This window comes from Cariama cristata, unplaced genomic scaffold, assembly GCF_000690535.1.
Source record: "Cariama cristata isolate BGI_N322 unplaced genomic scaffold, ASM69053v1 scaffold13675, whole genome shotgun sequence".
Lineage (NCBI taxonomy): Eukaryota > Metazoa > Chordata > Aves > Cariamiformes > Cariamidae > Cariama > Cariama cristata.
In genome coordinates, this window is record NW_009619299.1 from 2,698 (window position 1) to 23,796 (window position 21,099).

Here is a 21,099-nt window from a genome sequence, read left to right on the forward strand (position 1 = left end):
CAGAGATTTCAGTGCCCCCCTCGTTTGCAAGGGGAGCGGCGAGGACGACTCACGCCCAGCTGGGGTCCGTGGTCCTTCCCTGAGCAATGAGAGGTGGGCGCAGAGGGAAATTCATCCCTTCGCCTTCCCTGTATCAGCAAGAGGGGACACATGGGCTGAAACCTGCTGCCAGAGGGTCCTACAGGGTTAAGGAGGAGGAGAAATTGGGTGGATGAAGGCTCTGAGAAACCTGAAATAAGGTGACGAGCCCTCCTCGGAGCAGGGGTCCCCCCTGCCATCCCATCCCTTCCCACCTCTGCTCCATCAGGCTCCGCGCTCGCTCCCTGTCCCTCCCTGGGGAACGAAGGGAACCTCGAGCGAGAACTCGCCCTCAGCGCCAGCGAGATGGCCCCCAGCCTGAATCGCTGGCCGCCGGCAGGATAGCACCACAAACTTTTGGGCAGGAGAGCTCAGCCCTTGGCTGAGCAGGCGGCTTTGGGTTTCGTCGAAGGCGACCGAGCTTCGTTAGCGCCAGAGAAGAAGGAGATGGCTGTGCGGATGGGGAAGCTCCTGCGGGAGCCATCCCTTCCCGGAGATCTGGGGCGGAGGAGGTGCGAGAGCTGAATCACGTCGGGATGGTTCGCTGCAAACACCAAACCACCACCACAGAATTAAGAGGATTTGTGCTGCCTCTGAATTGTGGGATTTTTAGGAATTTTTTTTTGCCCATTTTCTAACCGTTTATTATTTAAAGATGAGGGACTTCCTATTTTGCTAAGAATGGAGATGGGTGATAAACTCCCAGTGACGCAGACAAAGAGCAGGATCGGTTCGGTGCCGATACAAAGCCATGTTTCAGTTGCTTGATGAGACTGCTATTTCCCGTGACCAGAAAGCCACGAACACGACGGGTTGCTCAGCAAGTAGGTGCCTTTTAAGAGAGAATAAAGCTATTACATGCAAAGGTCAGTTGAGTCAGCTGGAGGCTCGTTACCCCAGAGAAAGTGGCACACAACATCAGCGAGTAACGTCTGCTCCACAGGGAGAAATTACCAATTGAGTGGCAACAGCAGGGGGTTACACAGGTGACAAAACCTTCTGCTGTCACCTTACCCTCGGCACATCCAGCACACGCTGGAGACAGAACGTCTCCGAGTGATTTTCCTTCTGGCTTTTTTCTGAACAGCTCTTTGAAGACCAGGCCTCCTTGGGTTTAGGTATCTGAGTCTCAACCCTGTGACGATCCACGCAGCTGCTGCGATAACTCCTGTAAAACCCACGGGTCTGCAGATCCTTTGTGCCGACTTAGCTTTTTCCAGCCCATTTATTCAGTGCTCTGCAAAGAGATTCACTCCACGAAATCATTAAGACGCACAATGAGACCAATTACGAGTTAGAAAGAGAACCTGACTTTAAACATAATTTTATTAAGGCTTAAATGTCTATCAGCCAGACGGGAGCTGGTCCAGTCACACGACATAAACCGAGAGTGACGTTTGGTGCGATGCGATGGCTTTTCTACAAGAGTTCGTACGAGCAGGATGAGATCACTGCGAGTTACTCACGCATTCACCACCTCTTTTCGGGACTTGCTGGACTCCAGAAGGATGGATGACGTGCTCCCGCAGCACAGCGAGGGCACCGCAGGAAGGAGGGGAGTGAGGCGGGGAAGGGAAGAAGTCAGGTAGTTTCCATGTTGTCAATCACAAGGACTTTGCCTGGTCCACGACCGAATGGCTGCTCGTCAAATATGTAAATGGTTTTAACTCACAGGGAAGCTAAACTCACAGTCCAAAAGGCACCTATGCTAAACCACTGAGCCACTGGGATGGTGGTAAGAGGGTGGGTGCGACAGGTGGAAATCAGTTCTGTATAAATACATATTCCTTGTTAAAGAAGCTATGGCTTTTATTATCCTCAGATCGCTTTGCTCTGGCGCGGTGCTCTAACCCCCCCACCCCCCACTACTCTGTAAGCACAAGAAGACCAAGTCCTCTCCGCCGTTACGGGTGCTCATCTGGCAAGCGCTCCAAAGGCCTTCGTCCTCCTACGGATCAATGCAGACACAGGGAACAGGAGCGGCTCCTTGTTCTCGTCCTCCCGGTAGGCTCCAGCAGCTGAGGGGTCAGAAGTGAACCCTCCTGACGTCGTGCGTGGCAGCCGACCTTTTACAACTCCCGCACAGTATCGATGACAGAGACTTCTGCTTCTCGGCCAAGCACGGGCGACACATGAGGTGGCCGCAGGAAAGCTGGTAAACGGGCTCCGTTTTGAAATAAGAGGAGAAGGTTTTGCCGCAGGAAGCGCATCCTTGGGTCTGGCCGCTCCTGCCGTGCTCTGCAAAGGCGACAGGAGAAGCGGTGCGGGTGGGGGGGGGTGACAAGTCCATGCTGTGCCACCCCTTACGTGCCCAATCCTGCCTACGAGCCGGGGCCCCGCTTTCTGCAGAGGTACGGCACAGCTGTAGGCGCTCACGGCTCAGGACCGTGGCCGGTTTTCTCTATCACTATGATAAGGAAAGGGAAAGGTCCAGCTTCTGGGGCTCCAAAGGGGCTGGATCACGTCAGCACTTGCACCATCAGGCTTTTAATTGAGGACAGATGACTGTAAAGGGCTTTTCACTTTTACTGAGACTAAATCGGCCTCCCTTCCGCTTTTCCAATGCTCGGATGAAAATCACCAATTCCCGAGCGAACCGCTTTAGGTATCACTTTGCATTCCTGTCACACACCACCTACCAAGCGCTACTCAGTGAACTCTTAAAAAGCAGCAATTTTAAAGGGGACAGGAAAAAGCTTAATAGCTTAATGTCACCACAAAACAGCAAAAGCTATTCAGAGAGAGAGAGAGACAGCCACTGGGAGCTGCACAGCCCCAGCCCTGTCTCGGGGTCACTTGGTCCCTCTGAACCCTCTTCTCTGCCACGAGCAGGCAGATCCTCGCTCAGGGGAAGAAGAGGAGCAAGCCAGAAGTTTGGGCATCGGCCTGCGGAGGCACCTATGAAGGTCCAAAGCTTCCCTGCACCCTGAAGAAATAATTTGGGGAACACATGCACAGCTGGATTAGCATGTCCAGCTAGCAGGTGGGATGAAAACTGCCAGGACTCAACAGCCTGGCCTATATTCCAACCTGAGGGGGTTCTAGGCACACACTTGGCTGTTTGGCCTGTGACGTTGCTACCGTTACCTGTTCCTGTTAGGGATCAGCACGTCACATGGCATTGCTGGATTTACACCTTTCCAGCTGAATCTCTGCACCAGACGCATTCTCCGTGCACGTGGCAGCTCCCCAGCTTGCTCCGTGCAGCTAATGGGCAACATTGAAGCCACTCAGCCCAAATCGCAGAGCTCTGGGAACAGCCAAAGCCTCGATGCGAGGCGAGCTCTCAGTCTGAATGAACCTGGTGCAGGCTGAGCTCAGCACCGCGTCTCAGCGCAACGTATCCAGGATTGTCCTCGGGCAGCGCAGACAACAGCCAACAGCATGGGCAAGTCATAGGACTGATGCTGAAACCTGCTCTGACTGTGGACACGGACAAGATACCTCACTTTCTGGGGGACAACAATGTCTAACCTGCCTCACTGGGAGAATAAACCATTAAAACTGCTGAGATAAAAAAGCAGTAGTTAGGGATTGTTAAGTAAAGATTGCTGGGAGACAATATAATATTTTCATATTGCATATATAATATTTTGGGATCTGGAAAGGCACAGAAAGATGCTGAGCAGCAGCACAACCCTCCCTGTTAACCCGGTCCCAGTTCTCCTCTCCTCTCTCGCTCCCAAAAGTGAACCAGAGGCACTTGCTGCTTACCAAGGACGGTGCCCACGCTCCACGAACTGCTGCAGCCTCCCTCGCTCTGCGTCTGCTGCTGGCTTTTCATCAGCTTGGCCGTAAACGAGGGCATTGAGCTGAGCGCCGAGTTCAAGGCAGTGTCCAAACTCTCTGACAGTTTTTGTTCGTGAGAGACCGGATCTGCAAAGAGAAGGACAAGCTCGAGAAGCGGATGCCAGGAAAAAGAATGTGCAACTGAAATGCTGCTTTGCCTCTGAACCTTTGGGAAAACACTCGGGATTTTAGGAGCCCTGCCACTTGTTTTCTTGAGAGGTCTCTTTTCCCCACTGAGGTGCCAGGATTGGGATGTAGTGCCTCATCTCCTTTGGGTTCTAAAGATGAAAAGTCCTACGGATTACCGTCAGACACTCGTGTCATGCCCCAGTGCCAACGAACATTCAGGTGCTGGCTTATACTGGCAGGTCTGAAAGAGGGCAAAACGCCAAATAATCCAGAAATCCGTTTCTCTCTGAAACCCCAGGCAGCTCCCTCAGCCTGCTCCACCGAGGATCCCAGCCCGGCGCTCCCAAGCTTGATTCATGCAGCTAACAGGGAACATTTACGCCACTAACAGAATCTGGGGGACTTATTTCTCTCACTCCCAGTTCTGAGTCAAGGGATAAAGCCAAAGGCACAGGGCTGGACCCTTTCCTGCAGCATTTTGTCCTGTGTAATACCAAAGGCGTTAATTAAGACTACGCATTAAGAGAATGTTGTCTGCATCACTAATTCTGTTAAACCCATCTCCCAAGGGAAGCCCTTTGAATTAGTGCTGCACATTTGCTACAGCAATCAAGGCTGATGAAATACTGAAGCATGAGCTCCCTGGGCTGAGCACTGTGCTTTTATTTATGTATGGGCACGGCTCCCCCAGGGAGTTCCAGACCCCACAGGGCAGATCCCCCATGGGAGCAGTTACACGCCTCTGCAATAAAAATAACTAATGATTCCTCCTAAAACACAAAATGAGAGATCAGAGTAAAAAATGTGCAAGTCTGACTTCTTCCTACTCTTTCCGGTACCACCAAACATCAATTATTTTCAACCAAGTCTTTAAAGAATTTGTTTAAAATCAACCAACCACCTAAGCTTTTTCCTCACGACATTTTTGGGCAATTTTGGGAGAAAGGTGAAGGGAGTGACAGGTGGGGAGAAGTTGTGGGCCACCTTTCGACATGTTACAGACCACTAGATGAGAGAACACAAGAAAACTCAACTTACCTGCCTAGAGAGACAGCCCTTACGTGACCAGAAGATAACCCATGCACCGTGTATTTATACCATCCTGCTCGGAGCAGACTGCTTGCAACAGACGGCCTCACAGACACGGCTGCTCTCTTCAAGCTCATCTAAATATGAGATTGCTAAAGACGTCTCCTACCTCCCAGCTTAAGTTTACCTTCCTCCTCCAGTGGGATTATTACCTAAAGCAGTAACTCAGTTTAATGATACCAAAGAGAAGATGTAAGTGTTGCTGCATGCAGTAGTTATATCCACATAACAGTTGCACTGCCAGCAACTCCAATACATTTCAGGAATTCCTGTGCCAACAAGGGAGAAAGCGAACATGGCAAAATAGATGTGGATTTGGGCAAAAGATCAAGCATGGAGTCAAGAGGAGCAATTGCCTGGGAGCCACACTTCAGACTGGAGGCTGAAGGTACTAGTTATTAGAGAATAAACCACAAAGAGCAAATAGCTTTTGGGGAGAGAGGTGTGAATCTCCTTGGTATCTAAACCACAGACCACCTTTGCTTTCTAAGGACTGTCATCTCCTCACCAGTCCTGCCCACCCCAGCACTTCAATGCCGCTGGACCTACAAAGAGCATCCTCCACTCCTACTCCCAGCATGTAGTGGATCCAAAGGTCTGTCCGCGCTGTCGCAACGCTGCCTTGCCTGCCCGGTCAGAAGCTGTGGGGACAGAGGAGGGTGAAAGCACTCAGCTTTTCAGGGAATTTACCTCAAGGGTTGCAGGTCTGGACCATTTTTCTGCCTCCTGGAGTGTATGCCCAGTGCCATTGCTACCAGATCACAGAGAAAAACAAAGGTAAAAGGAAACCAGTGCCCGTGCCCATTCCCTTTCCCTGTAGACACAAGTCGCATCCCTTGCCTAATGTCTCTACCTGGTTTTCTGCTTTAACTAACCGCAAACCCTGTGCAAGTCCCTCCCAGCCTGTGCTGTCCTCTCCTCCCTGCTCTGAAGGCAGCAGTGCCTGCAATTCTCGTGCTGCCATTCATTCCAAGCCCTTGTGCTGCCACACTAAGTTTAGCGTAGACCGGAGGCTGTGCAGCGATACGGTCCCCAAGCTCAGCCTCTGCCACAGCAAGAGCAGCCCCGTGAGAAGGGAAGGAGCCAGCGTGTCCTGGGGAACAACCTGTGCAATGATGCCGAACACACAGGGAACCACCTACACCAACAGCCTAGACTGGCAGTGCCTGGCCAGGGAAATCTGTGAGCAGGATTAGTGCCCCATTCCTCCTTTCCTCCCCACCTCACGATAAGATCCACACCAGCCAGGACTCCCCATGCCATCACCACTGCACCACCAGATATTTCTTTTCCTGCTGTTGCATATCTTCTTGCTGACTCAAGAACATACTGGATGGCTGGGATAAGAAATCAGCCATGATAAAGAAACTTCAAACCAGCACACAGTGGGAAAAAACGTTGTCTCCACATGGACGGTGGCTTGAAAGCAAGGAGGAGAAAAGAAATACAAACTAAATGGGAAACATGTGGATCTGAGCAAACAAGAGGGCTGTGAAACAGGCTGCACAGGTAACACAGTGGGAAGGACGAGCCTAGAGATGAGAAAAAGTGAAACAGAATGGGAGCAAACACCATCCAGGATGGCAGGTTGTGCTGAGGAGAGAGGAGGTGAATGAGACGATGTCCTGACTTCCATGACATCTATCAAAAGCAAAATATAACGGCCTTAAACCTTTCTAGAGGCGGGATGGGAATCTGTACTGGAACTTCCTGACTTGAAAACCTGGCCCCGGGCTGTCAGGACACTCAAGAAACACAAGTGACTTAGGGAGCCACGATACCTGTTGAACAGTCCATTTGGATCAAATGCGAGTCATTGTCAGTTTTCATTTTTTTAGCACTGTTCTCTGAGGTAGCCGTGACAAGTAAGTTTGTAGAAGAAAAATAGGGTGGCTGCACGGAGCTCTGATCCATACAGTCCATTTTCCTTTTCAGAGAAGACATTGTTATGGAAGAAGGTACGAGCATCTCTGAGGCGTGAGCCCTCCCGAGCAGGTTGGTGCCAGGGATGCTGTGCTGTAAGAGGAAGTGGTCTATCCTGGCCTTGAGGGTAGGGTGAGGTAGGGGCTGCGAGTGCTGGCTGAAGGCCACCCCAGTGAAAGGATCGCTGGGTACCCTGCCCCAAGATGCCTCACTCCGGTTGCATTTTTCCAAGGTGGTCTGGTCAATCACCTTCCCGGAGGGCAGGAGCATGGGGAAGGTCATGATCTCCAGAGTGATGGGGTCCAGGAATTCTTCAGGGATGTCTTGGATGACATCCACCAGCTTGCGGAGGGTCTGCTGCTCGCTGTCGTTGGCACTGAAGGGCACGCAGTCGCTCTCCATCGGTGTCCAGAGCTCCGGCTTGAGGCTGCCAACGTCCTGGGCGAAGAACTGGGAGGCAACCTGAAAGACACCCTCGATCACCTCCTGCGGGCACGATTTGGCAGGCTGTCCCCACACCTCCAGCCTCTTAATGCAAGGCAGGCCGCCTCCGGCCACGTGGGTGATGCAGATTTTTAAGTGTGACACGTTGCTCAGCGAGGCAGGCCCTTTGTTCCAGAGGTCTTGAGATGCAGAGCCAGGGTAAGAGAAGACATTTTCCATCTGATGGAAGGGAGGCCTTGGCTTGAAGCCTCTGTGGCCAAACGTCACTTTGCTTTGATTTTTTAAGACAGCTTTGCCCACCAGCGTGAAAGTGTCTTTGTCCGACACAGGCTGACCGGCCAGACCTGAGAACTGACCCTCAGGGCTCTGCCAAGAGGTTTTATTGCATGAGGTAGAGGTGTAAACTTCGAGCCCAGAGAAGGTTTGGTATCCCCCGGATGAGACATCGATATTAATCCTGCAGATCTCAATGTTGAAGGGAAAAGAGATCGTGACGTGGACTGGAGGTTTGATAAAGTATTCGCTGCGGAAACCACGATTTCTCCTGGCAAGGTCTTCAGAGATCAGATTCTCCACTTCGTAACCATCAGCAGAAATCTGTGTTTCAGGAGAAAGTTGGATTTAATTTGACGCAAGAAAATAAAAGGAAACCAATTTCACAAGCACTTACGTAGATTCTCAAGATGACATCAACTAGGAACCAAGGCTGCGGTTTCACGTGCAGCCGAGACAACACTGGAGATCCCCGCTGCTGAGGCCGAGCAGACCCACTCCCACCCTCCTCCAGCCACATGGTCCCATCCACTCTTCCCTGCACCCTCTGTTACCTGGACAACAATTTGCAGAGCTGATTTAAGTGCTAAAAGAATGGAAAATTATAGACGGTTTGTGGGTTTGGCTGGGTCAGTGAATTAAATCAAGTGGGAGAGTGTGGCTGGGAGCAGAGCAGGTGTGCATGGGGGAGACAGGCATCTCCTCTCTTTCAACAGCGGTGAAACATTACGTCAGCTTACCCTGACACATGGAAACGTACTCCGAATCACACAGTTACATGATCCTAGAGAAACCTCTGGAAATGAGCTACCCGACTGCCTTCTCCCGCTCCAGGATCAACCCTACCCATCCCAGAACATGCAATCCCACCCTTTGCTCTGCTCCTGGGCAGAGCGGCTCTACCCATTTCCCTTCCTGGAAGCTCTGGTGCCTAAAAAGTCTGCAGCACTTGCAAAATGAACAAATAACAGCAAGGAATTTATCTATTTATTCCACTCACTTAATACGGTGACTCTACAGCCTCCTGATCACAATAATCACACCAAACCTCAGTAGCATGGCTGGGTCTCTCAACACACCACTCGGATGGATGTTCACACCTGTACGGCTGTTTTTTACAGCACAATACTTACAAATCCAAGGCTGTCTTGGATTTTGGCGTGTGAGTTGATGGGGAGACTTACAATTAAAAAAGGGCTTTGAATTAAAACGGAGTTAGTTTCCAAGACGATGATGCTGAGTGAAAACATAAGTACTTGTAACTTCAGCAAACATCGTCAAGAACTGTGTAGTCTACTGGACAAAGGGAAAGCTGTAATATTGCAGGGGAAAAGGTATCTCAAGTCAAAGCACACATATTTGTAAGCACATAAGATGGTCTTGTTATGAGAACCTGCAAAATTACAGCTTCTTCTCTCCAACAATTAGTGCGTGCCACATCAGAGCAGTCACATGAGGTTATAGGGTGTTCTAACACCACGTGGCAGAGACTGACCAAAAAATACACAGGACAAACCAAATTGTGAAGAGCAACTTTTGGGAAATCTCTCAATACTGATTTTTCAAAGTACTGAGCCTTCAGCTCCACTTTATCTTCACATGAGCTGCAGATACCAAGCACCCAGACATGAGTTCTCTTAGTGTTTGCACATCAATGACTCTCTCAAGGCTGAAACACAAAAGGGGAAGCGGATCCAGGAGCCCAGATTCCAAACATCAATTCACAAAACCTCTTTGCTGGGAACGACAGGAGACTGGTGAGCTTGGAAGAGAAAGCTGTGAGCAAAACCACCCAAATCACAACCCTCCCACATCACTGGAAAACAATTTTAACTGACAAAAATGCTCTCAGCTTTACAGACTAAAAAGCCTTCGCTTTCCCTGCATCTGTCCCCAATGCTCCTGCTGCCAGTGGACATACACAGCCTCCCTGTGTTAAAACCCTTCTCTGAACCAGCCAGACCACACAAAACGATGGGAGTTTGCCATGAGTTGCCTTTGCTTTGTTTTCTCAGAAAAGACTCACGTGGCCAGACAAAAATCAGTCTTCCAGAAACTCTGCTAATTATCGCAGATGAGCAGCAAACAAGCCCTCCCCAGCCCCAACCAGTCCAGCATGCCACTTCCACCTAACCCCTCCATCCCTCCAGCTCCTTAAAACACCACACATCATTATTTTACCTTGTTGCAGTGAATTCTTGGCTTGAACTGTGGGAGACAGACGTTTATTACCATCTTGGCAGTTGGAGAGAGCTCACCTTGTGAGCATCAGATTCAGCTGGTAAAAAAAAAAAAAAGAAAGGCAAAATAAAGAAAGTGAACATCAGTGAATAGTGAAAGGATGTTGTGTTTCGGAGCCTGCATGAATTACAAGCTCGGTAGTTCCTAAAATGCAGCTCGCATCTGAGTCCAGGAGGTGAAGCCAATATAAACCCAAGTGACTGTGGCGGATAGATGGGATTGAGAGAAAAAATTGCGTTAATATTAATTAGTGAACCCCTGGAGAAATATCAAAGAGAAAAGGGCTATTTTAACTAAAAGCATCTTACCTATGGATAGACCAGCAATTAGATCTGAAAGTTTATCAAAGATGCAGGTGGATTTGTAGACACAGTAAAGCATCAGACTCTCACACGGGTTTTTAAAGGAATTGGTGTGAGCTCTCAGCAGCCTCAGTCGGACCTGGAGGACACGGGCTGCTCTGTCAGATGAGTGGGGCATTCAGCACCACAGCCCCTCACCGCTGCAAGGTGGAAAGAGCCGGTGTCCATTCCCACCACGCCTGTTTTGTCTCCATGCCCGGTTCCACCCGTATGCCACGTCTCTGCTGCCTTCAGCAGATTGAGGCAGGACTTGCCTGTGCTCTTGGACAACACCCAACACGACAAGCTCGCACGGGACCTCTCGGGATGAGGGTAACACCAGCCAGCACTAAAACACGGCTGCCACAAAAAGAAATGTTTCTTGAGGGCTTCAGGAGCTTCAGATGTAAGCTAAGATTAAACACAAATATTAATAATTGGTATTTAATAGTCCAAGGGAGCAGAGGGCATTTAATAGCTCCGAGGGAGATCATCTGTGTTCTTAACACCGACCCAGCTGATTCTTCTGACAATGTTCGTTAAAGAAACGCAAGCGAACGCGCCTTCTCTTCCATTGAAAAAAATGTGACTCGAATTGGTTATATCAGATCCCTTTTAAGAATTAAATTATCCGCAAGGTAAGAGTGTTAACCTTACATTAACCTTAGCTTTAATATGTCATTGCCTTGGGCAACCTTGCAAATCAGGAACTCACTGCTTTCTTCAAGAACAAGCAGCCCTTTAATGATTTTCAACTGAAGGTGTTAGTTCAGCCAAAATGAAATTGGCCTTCGAGAGGCACGTCGGTCCAGCCACTGAAATGCAGAACGTTAACGACCTCGCCTTGCCTGTCTGCTAAGCGTGTGGGTGCAGTCCGGTCCGCGTGCCATCGAGCGCAACGGTCTGAAATGAGAAACGTGGTATCCAAGGTACAAATCCCACATATAAAAATTGACACAATAGAAGCTAAGCCTGCAGAGAGCAGAGCTTGAAGGTTCCAACAGCAACGCCTGACCGAAGCAGCTGTGAACCCAAGAAAAGCTGTAGCGGGCCAGAGGAGCACGCCTTTTAGCCCAACATTTGGTCCGACAGCAATCTGGAGCAATTCCTGCTCCTCAGTAGGGAACACAGGAACAGGGCAAGTGCAAACCAATGCTCCTCCAATACTTTCTTGGCTTTTTGAGCCTGAGAGGCTTCCAGTACAGGGCTGCCAGCAAGGAATGGTTCAAACAGGCTTTTAAACTGGTCTGACTTTTGGCACCCACATCTTGTGGGAGCAAAATTGCCGGTTTAACTACAGTCTGTGTGACAAAACTACTCTTTTTGGTCCACTTTGAACCTGTTGCCTGGTAAATTAGCTTGGCCCTCAGCGCTGGTATTACAAAAAATGGCAAATCAACTTTCTTTGCTCCCTTTCTTGGAATGACTCAAGATTCGCCCTCTGTTCTATTTCTCCTCGCATCTCTTTCCTGGCCTGAAGACTTCTCCATTCCAACCTGACCAGACTGGTGCACCCACACTCAGCAAGTCTTGGTGAGACCTTCCCTGGATGACAGTGAGTGGGGAGAGGCACCTTCCTCTCTGCATCCCTGCAAACCCATCGCTTAAGAACTCAGCCATTCCTCAGGACAGATTCGTGTCTTCCTCCAAGCCTAAGGCTCTTACTGAGGTTGCATCCTAGATCTTCATCCTTTTCTACCACACTTTTAATAATCTGTGACAATAAGCTCTGGTTAATTACAAACAATTTATTCTCTCACTAAACTTGCCGTCTTTCAATTCAGTTGCTCCTTGTTCTGCGGCATGAGGAGCTATGTAGGTATATATATAGGTATACTTTATAGGGTTTTCTCCTACCTGTTTGTGACCCTGACAGACTTAAACAACTCAGGCTGATTTTTCCAGGTTCATTATCTCAGTAAGAAAATGTGTTTTTCTGCATGTCCAAGTCACTGTTCTCCCTTCTTCCAAAAAGCTCTGCTACATTCTTGCTTCACTGCAAAAGTTGGTTACTGAGTTGCTTTTACCCATAGTTGTGGTTTTTTTGACTCTTCCCATGATAACACAACTCAGAAGACAGATAGTGGGAATGAAGGGACAGATTAAATGAGAAACTGGAATGAGATCAGGACTAAGCTTCTGCGTAAAGAAGGCAAACGAGAACTGGCTGGGCACACAGCAACAGGAAAGTAACGGGGCTGCCTGAGGCCAGAGAATCAGTGGGGACAGGCAAAAGCAGGTGAGAGGAACAGATCAGTGGAGTGGCCAGGATCAGATGGGGACAATAAGCCCTAGACCCCTCTAGCAAAGAGCCTGGGCTGAAGCAAGAGCTGAGGAAATGCAGACTGTAAAAATCTCTGGAAAAAGAATGAGACGGGGTAGCAGATGTGGCTTCCCATGGCTACTGCTGCCATTATGCCCCAAACTTGTGCGGAGGTCTCCCGTGCTAGCGAGAACTCACGTGGCTGTGGCACGAAGGAGGTTCTGAATTTACGAACATGTTAAAAATACAACACCCACAAAACTGCATTACTAAAGTCATTACTCATCAAAAACAAACGACTCAAAGATCACGAAGGACTCAAGCACCATCACGATGTCACACAAGTGTCCATCTCTCTAAAGTGCATGCCTTCCCCAAGGTGAATGAAAACTTTACGACTGAGGCACTGAAATGCAGACATGAAGGACTGTACGCTGTACTTTTCTATGCTAGCAAGATCCCCTGTGGTCTTGGACAAGTCACTTAAAGCCAGGCTTTCTGGAGCTAGTCAGAAAGTGCCTTCTGGGTGTCTCCATGCGACTTGGGAGCTGCTGCAATAAGGAATGTGCATAGGCGACACTGAACTAAGGTGCTCCATAACACTGAGTATTTGAGGCAGAGGAAAAAACCAGCCCAGGCATTTTAAACCAGGCAGTCAAAACGAGCTAATATACAGTATCTGTCTTGGGACAGCAATCTGCTTACTGCCACGTCTCTTCCCCATCCTCCACCTCAGTACACCTTGAAACATTGCACTGCAAAATAGCTGGAACAGCTAGGCTGCCTTAGCAGTGGGAATGGGAGTTTCACCTGCTGCTCCATGTGAAATAATCCCTTCAGTTGTGGTCAGATGCAGAGCCTGCCCTGTGCACCTCAGGAAACGTCGCTCCTCTTGGACAGAATCATCACCTGAAAGCTCAGGAAGAAGCCAGCAACTCTGTCCTCAGAACGGCATGCAGAAATCAGACACCGAGCCGCATCCTGAGCAAGAAAATAACACAATGAGCCACGTGACAAAGGGTGAACCCAGCAGCCTCCAGAGCAGATGCTCCACACAGCTACAGTTCGCACAGGACTCATCATCACCCAGGCAGGGGAATCACCTCGAGGTGGAATTGTCGGCCCCATTGTCATCAACAGGATGCAAATCCTCTCTGCCAGGCATTGCAGAGAGCTGAGCACAAAATTAATGTGTCAGGGTCAGAGCACCCGAACTCTCAGCCCCAGCTTCCATCTCACCACTCAGCTTTAATGCTCTGTCCTGCTCATTCACAGCTCCTAAAGGAGAAACTCAGCCTGCGTGCCCACCAGTCCCAGCTCAATGGTGAAGGAACAGTAAGGAAATATGTATGTAGGTTCCTGGCACCCAGGTCAGCTTCATGACTAAAAATCAACCCAATTCTCTCCCAAATACCACTGTTCTGCTCTCACAGAGTCACCAAGTCCATCCACTTTCATTTAGGATATAGAAAAAAGTAATCACAGAGAAAAATGAACAGGACAGTAGTTTTTATTTGTCATGGAAGCATTTGAGAATCTATGCACAAAAGGAGAGCGCGGGACATACGAATGTCAGCAGAGCAGAATTGGCTAACGTAGCAAGGCAGCCCGAGCACGCAGAGCGCCTGATAAAAACCTAACTAATACTCAGAGACCATTTTAATCAGTAATCAGAAACAGAGATGCATCTGGGAGGCTGTGCCAGCCTCTGAGTAAGCACTACACCAGACTAGCCAGCCCTGCTAAGCAGCGCTGGGTCAAATATTTTGTAATGGAGGTAGCTCAGTTTCTCCAAACGCGTGCGTTTGAGCAGAGGGAACCATTCCCAGAAGGGAAGCTCAACCACCACGTACCCCAGCTGCTTCAGCTGCCGCCGTTTCAAGCAGTGCAGCCCCAAAAGTCGCTTGGAGCTATAGCAGTAGTGGTTTCGGTTGGACACCTGAATAGCCAGTTTCACCCCCTGAGGCTGCCGATTCAGTGCAAGAGGTGGGGGGGCTTCAAGATAGCGCCCCGATTTAGGCTCAACTTGCAATGTGGCATCTGCAATAAGAGCTCCACCTGAAAACACAGCACGATTCCCTGCATGTGGTGTTCCCGTTTCTTCCTCTCTCTCCTGATTGGCAGTCCTGGCCTCATTTTCCACTTCCACGGGCGACTGACTAGTAGATCTCCCTTTTATAAGCTGAGTCATTAAGTCATCTGTTAGACTAACTCCGATGTCTTTTAGTTTCTTATCTGCAATAGGGTCTTTTGAGTTGAAAGGGATGGGATGTCCATCCATGGCCAAATGAACCTCCAGATCACTCGACCTCGTGTGAGGCAGAATCATGTGGTTCTTCACATACTCGGGGCCACCTAACATGCTCTCGAGAAGAGACACGGCTTCCACAATTTCAGGCCTGACATAGATTTCTTGCTCTGCAAAATCCAAAACCATCTTGGTAATCTCCTGATAAAGCTGAGGTGGAAGGCGGCTGCCTTGGTAGCTTGGGCACTCAATTTCAACACTCTTACTAAGGGTGAACAGGTCCTTTCTGAGTTCATATTTACTACCTCTCGTTTTCTGGACAAACTCATCCCTCAAAGCATAGTCTATCAGTTCCTCTGGGTAGCGTTTGACAAATGCCAGGCCAAGCAAACCAGTAAGGAGATGCTCTGGAAACTTCCTAAATTCATGGAGTTTTCTATGCATTTGCTCTATCAGGCTGGAGTAGAACTCTTCCTCATTGGGAGGTTCGTAGTCCAGGCACCCGAATGACCACAAGAACTTGGCAGCATCTTTGCTTCTGCAGTAAGTCACCTTAGAAGGTAAAGACATGGCTACAGCAGCCATAACGCCTTCATCAAAGTAGTGTAGGGATGAACAGGTAAGAGTGATGTGCATGATGCCCTGGATGTTTATTGTAGGAATCCGAGCGGGAATAACCTTCCCAAGTTCCTTCAAGATGCGCAAGTGGTCCATACGAGTGTAGCGGAGTATTTTAAGCACGTTCACCAAAGCATAAGTGCTCATGTCTTCCATCTGGAGGGAGACTCTGTCTGCAATTTTCCTCATGACGTGGTCAGAGATACCACTGAGGGACTTGAAGAGCCCTAAGCAGATAGCACCTAGCTCCTCCAAGGTGAAGGAGTCCAAGTACTTCAAAATCATGCTCTCCACCTTCTGCGTCAGGTCCGTGGGTGACCTCCGGCCTTCCCCTATGATATAAACGAGCTGAACAAACTGGGGTAAAGTGAGGTCTTTCCAGTGCATGTTGGCATAGCTGAACAAAATGCTCAGGTAGGAAGGCACGCTACGCTCCAGACAGCGCCAGCAATCAGCCACCAGCAGCAGCTGGTCCAGGTTCATGTCCCACACCCGCCGGCAGAATTCATTCTCGCACGCGTTCAGTAGAGGGTGAGTGGGTGGAACAACCAAACGAACGCAAGCCTTTAAAATATCGATGAGATCTGAAGTACTGAACAACCTGATGTTTTTGATAGTACAGCGACCCAGCGTATTAAAGCCGGGTTTGGACACCAATGCTGCATGTTGTTCCACTGGCAAACGACTCAGCTTGTGAAAATAATCTGTGATAGTTCCTGGGCTCTGGCTGCCATTGCATACGGCCACACTGTGTAAAATCGAGTCACCTTCTTCTAAAGGAAGGGTCTCCACAGGCTCAAATTTGTTATAGCTGAAAGATTTGTACTCAGGTCTCCCCTTCTGAAACATGCGAGGGTCCTCCTTGGAGTCATGCATCTCTGATTTTTCCTTTTTTGCTTCTTCCTCGGTTTGTGTCGCAGAGAGATGTGCTGAGATGGTCTGCTTGAGGAGCAGTTTGGACTCAGGCTTTGGCAGGGCATTTCTGACGGGTGGTAAAGCCTGAGAAGAGGCGGTACCGAATGTATGCTGAACCTGTGTGGTGCCAGGGCTGCCGAAAGTGTCACCGAGAGCCTGGCCACTGTTCCTAGCAGCATGCTGCTGGGAAGCAGCTCTCCGTCTGGCATAGGCAGATGGATTATACGATACACTGTAGTCCAGTGGATTCAGCAACTGGATTGTAGCCGCACATTCGGTTCCAGTGTTGGCTGTTTCTGGGTTCTCTTCCTTTTTCTGCTTACTTTTGCTGCTTCCGCTCTCGGCCTTGCACTTGGCTGTAGTCGAAAGTGTGGTCACCCTGCTCAGCCTTGGAAATCTTCGGCATATTAGCACTGTAGCCATGGATCACAATTTACTGGGGTCAGAATTGCTTCCAGGTACTGAAAAAAGGGTAGACGAAGAATGAGTGGCTTCCACCTAACACGAAGTACTTTTTAATCTATCCTTTACTCTACCAAAAGTGAGGCGACGCCAGTGTTTCCCCTAGCCATGGCAGCTGTTTCCCTGCAAAGCCGCAAGGCAGCCGCTATCGAACATCACCTCATGCAAAAGGAGTTCAAGACAGGCACCCAGGTGACCTGACATACCCGAAGTTAGAGTACACAGCAGTTGGGTATTACCTGCTACTCATCAGCTACAAGTAACCTGGCAGAGACCATGGGAGTTAAGAAAAAAAGTCATCTCTTTTTCATTTTTAAGAGACCGAAACCGCTTTTCTTTCATTCTAAACAATGAAAACATATTTTTGCAGTACAGCTGCAGCTTCAAGAGACTTTACACCCTCCAACAGAGCATTTTGCTATTTCGGTCACCATAGTCTGAAACACCAACCACCACCTGAGAAGTTGTTGAAATATCCAGGGTGCTGCACTGCTCTTTGCACCTGAAGACAGTACGTGGAAGCTGTGAGCAAAGTCTCCACAAAACCCGTCCACAGAGTGAAAGCTGGCCCACAACCCGCAGATGGAGATTAGTGGAAAGAAGAAACGTGGCCTTACAGCAAAGTGAGGGAAGAGCATGGGAGAAGTAACACAAATCATGATGAGATGCTACATCCTGAGTTGGGAACCAGAGGGAGCAGAGCTTTACACTTCAGACTTGGGAGCATTTCCCACAGTTTTAGGGTACAGAAAACTTAAAAATGCCAGGTGCCTTCCTAACTCCTGCCTAAAGCAGCTACAGCACAGACTGTGAGGATGAGAAATTTGTCAGGAGTTAAGCTGTGTGCTGCCAGCCTGCACAAGCTGCCAAACGAGCCTGTTTACGATGATTCAGATGCCGATTTAAAAAAAGAGCACCAGGTCAGCGCTCTGTGCAGCACACCCTTCTCCCACTACATGTGGCCAACCCCAAAGATGCATTAGACCAGGTGTGTTCAACTTCTTTAGAATCACTTGTGCCCTCACTACCACAGGGCACTGAAATGAGGAAAGCCCAAGCCTGGCAGAGATGCTACAACTCCAATAAGTGTTAGCTTCTGTGCTCTCCACATGGGGGAAATAAATCCTTTACGGGCATCCCTCCAAGCTCCGCTTATACATGCGGCTTCCTGATTACGGCTAGATCAAGATGTCGAATCAGTGCAGGCAAACTCAGTTTTGCAGCAGTAAAATCGATCCCTTGGGGGAGGAAGAGGTGGGGTGAATGCTGTGGCGCAACTCCAGTAAGTGTTAGCTTCTGTGCTCTCCACATGGGGGAAATAAATCCTTTACGGGCATCCCTCCAAGCTCCGCTTATACATGCGGCTTCCTGATTACGGCTAGATCAAGATGTCGAATCAGTGCAGGCAAACTCAGTTTTGCAGCAGTAAAATCGATCCCTTGGGGGAGGAAGAGGTGGGGTGAATGCTGTGGCTTTGGGGTATCTGAGAAGAAGAGAGCTGCAATGGGCTGGGGGATCACATGCAGCTCTGGCTGAACATAAGCTCGGGGTTTTTTTGAGTACAGGAATTCCCACGTCTCCCATGACCCATTAGATCATCTATTCCCGCATCGCAATGGTGAAGCATCAGCTCCTCTCAAGGAAGGGTGAGATGGGAAGGGAGGGAGGATGCAGAGAGCTGAAGTGATGGTCTTTGGTGCCAGATGTGGGGTGCTACCTGCTGGGAGGATGGTTCCCTGCAGCAGACTTGACTGTCTCTTATGTGCCCTGAACTCTCCCACACAGCAAAAGCAGTAACAGGAGCAGACAGGCAGGCAAGACATCTCTGATTTGGCATGGGCACAAGCAGCCTGCTATTCTCTGCAGGCTGTTTTCTCACCAGGTAGCTGTACCGCTGTCTTCCTGGGGCTTAGCTTCTGTCTGAGGACAGGATCTCAGCACAGAGTTCGCATGCGAGTGCTCCCGATCTGCTCCAGTGCAAAGTCAAGTGGCTCAATTCAGCCCTCTGGGATCAACCGTGTCGACTCACACTGAGGCAGCCGAGGAGATCTCACATTCTCTACTCCACGGCCAGAGCTCAGGGGCAGCAACCACCAGCTGGTGGGTGAGGAGAAGCTGCTGGAGCAGTAATCCTCTCAGCTGCCCCAGCAGGAGAGGTGAAAAAAGCAACCTAAGTGGAGAACAGGAGGCTCTGGGGGAAAAAAGAGGGAAAGTAAGCTGAAATTGAGATTTCTGCAGACAGCCACACAAGAATGAGGGTACAAGAAAGACGACAATGCGTTTTTACAATGACTAGTCAATGGCTGATAAATATTGTGAGACACTCAATAGCCGCTAAGCTTGCTGGGGAACTTATTTGTATCTCAAAACACACCACGAGGCAGCCCCTTGGTGCAGATCAGGCTCTGCTCCACAGACCCCAGGCACTATTGACCCTTACAGCTGTGCTACTCGCCGCCAGCCAGGCAGCTGCAATGCTGTGACCGTCCCGCTCCAGCATGTGAAGTCAAATCGTGACACGCAGGAGACACTCTACCCTTTCCTGACTGTCTTGTGAGCAGAGGAAAGGAAAAGCCCCCTCAGAACCTGGACCATAAAACCCAAGCCAAGAGCCGTGATGCTGAGGCACAGTCCAGGCCTCGCAAAACCAGCAGCAGCAGCAAGCAGGAGGTGGATTTCAAAGCTCTCCCATTTAGCACAAAGAAACGTTTGTTGAAAATATCACTTCTGGCTCTACTGGCTGTGATGTCCAGCCTGAACAGGTCGCAAGTAAGAGATGTCATCTTTGTGTGGCTGGAGACAGGCAGCCACGAAGTGGCTCAGATCTGCATTGTGGCTGGGGAAAGGAGACCCCAACCTCTCCGACATTGTCTCCTTGCACCTCACAGCTTGTCCTGGAGGACACTCAGAGGGGTTGGTTCAAGCTGCAAAAATTATCTCAATCAAGAGAAGGTTTATCAGACCTAAGCTTTCCCCGAGACTTTCTTATCTTGACTATTTTGCATGTTTTCTATCTATTTATTACTGACAGACAAGCAAACACTACTGAGAGACAGGCCACTTACTTAAAACAATTTCTATTTGCTGTTGAAAGGTGATACTACCTACAAATTCAGCACTCTGCTGTTACCCGAAACACCCCTCTCAGTGACGACAGCCCCACTTCAAAGACAGAGAATCAAAGTCACAGCATTTGCACACTGAAGGCTCCAAAGGCGAACGTCGCATGCTGCTAAGAATACCATCCACACAGTTTACCGTTAAGCTGTGACACATCTGGGAAGCTATTCAGTAAGGAGAGTACTTCTCTCCTCCCTTGCTCCAAATCCAGCAGAAAAAAAAAGAGACCACACGCAGGGCAGCAAGGTGGGCACGGGTCGAGATACTTCAAGCACCTTCAAAAGAAACAGGCTAGGTCCAAGGGGCCTTTTGCCCATGACTTTCACCCACCCCCTGCCTAAATCTTTGTGATCTTTGAAGTTTCTACAGCATTTCTCTTCCAACTCAACCTACACCTCTCCTCGATTATGCTTTCTTCCTGTTACCCTGAGTAATCAGCCTTCCTTCCTCCTCCCCCTCTGCTTCTCTTCTTGCTCAAACACAGCCAAACTCCTTCCCACCTCTGGGCAAGTCTCTCCAGAAATTTCACTTCCAGTGACTCCAAAAAGCCAGTCAGAAAGCAAGTTTTGGAGCTGGGCCCCACAGGCTGCGAATGCACTTCATGAAAGTCCTCTGGGATGGAAACATCTTTGTGTATGTGCCTGTGCGTCACACTTACAGCTGAGCTCTCGGCCAAGAGCGCAACTGCGCAGCTGAGCATTAGCTGAACACCAGGGAAAACAACATTCCTGGAGGGATGCCACCCGCCTCAGAGCATTAGCTCTGTGAAAGGAGATATAGGTGCACCCTGAAATGCCATCTGTGCTTTTGGTCCCTCTGAAACACTCAAAGGGACTTTCAGTAGCACTGGAAAACCCTCACAGGATCCACGCTAGGAGATCACCCACCACTGCAGCGCACCACACCGTCCTGTGCTTCCCCCTGCCCAGCACCACTGGCAGTACCAGGGCAGACAGCATCTCCTCGGTACGTGCGGGGAACTTCGGATCCCAGCAGCTCAGCGTTGGGGGGCAAAACACCTTGTTTTAGCCAAGAGCCTACAGTTAACACTTGTCCCTGGGCTAAAGAGAAAAATAACAGAAAAAGAATTTCCTCCTCCCCCCCAACGGATTATAACATCTGAGTGCAAAACCGTCGGTTTTTCTGTTTGTTTGTGCTTTTTTCCC

General features: G+C 49.5%; 2 protein-coding genes across 3 annotated transcripts; both read right to left on the bottom strand.

The window, feature by feature from the left end:
* Positions 1-2,104: 2,104 nt before the first annotated feature.
* Positions 2,105-10,033, bottom strand: UBOX5 (U-box domain containing 5). Of its 2 annotated transcripts, none has more exons than XM_009701197.1 (4): positions 9,907-10,033; positions 6,867-8,049; positions 3,730-3,753; positions 2,105-2,289 (listed from the first exon to the last, which is right to left on the bottom strand). In XM_009701197.1, exons 1-4 carry the CDS (start codon positions 9,958-9,960, stop codon positions 2,105-2,107), a joined length of 1,446 nt encoding a protein of 481 aa, XP_009699499.1. In that variant the 5' UTR covers positions 9,961-10,033. The 2 variants fall into 2 exon arrangements, with proteins under 2 accessions (XP_009699499.1, XP_009699498.1); XM_009701196.1 differs by lacking the exon at positions 3,730-3,753 and adding an exon at positions 3,793-3,954 and having other exon boundaries at positions 2,105-2,316.
* A 4,266-nt stretch (positions 10,034-14,299) lies between these two features.
* FASTKD5 (FAST kinase domains 5) lies at positions 14,300-16,774 on the bottom strand. The gene has a single exon (XM_009701198.1). It carries the CDS (start codon positions 16,772-16,774, stop codon positions 14,300-14,302), a length of 2,475 nt encoding a protein of 824 aa, XP_009699500.1.
* Between the last annotated feature and the right edge of the window lie 4,325 nt (positions 16,775-21,099).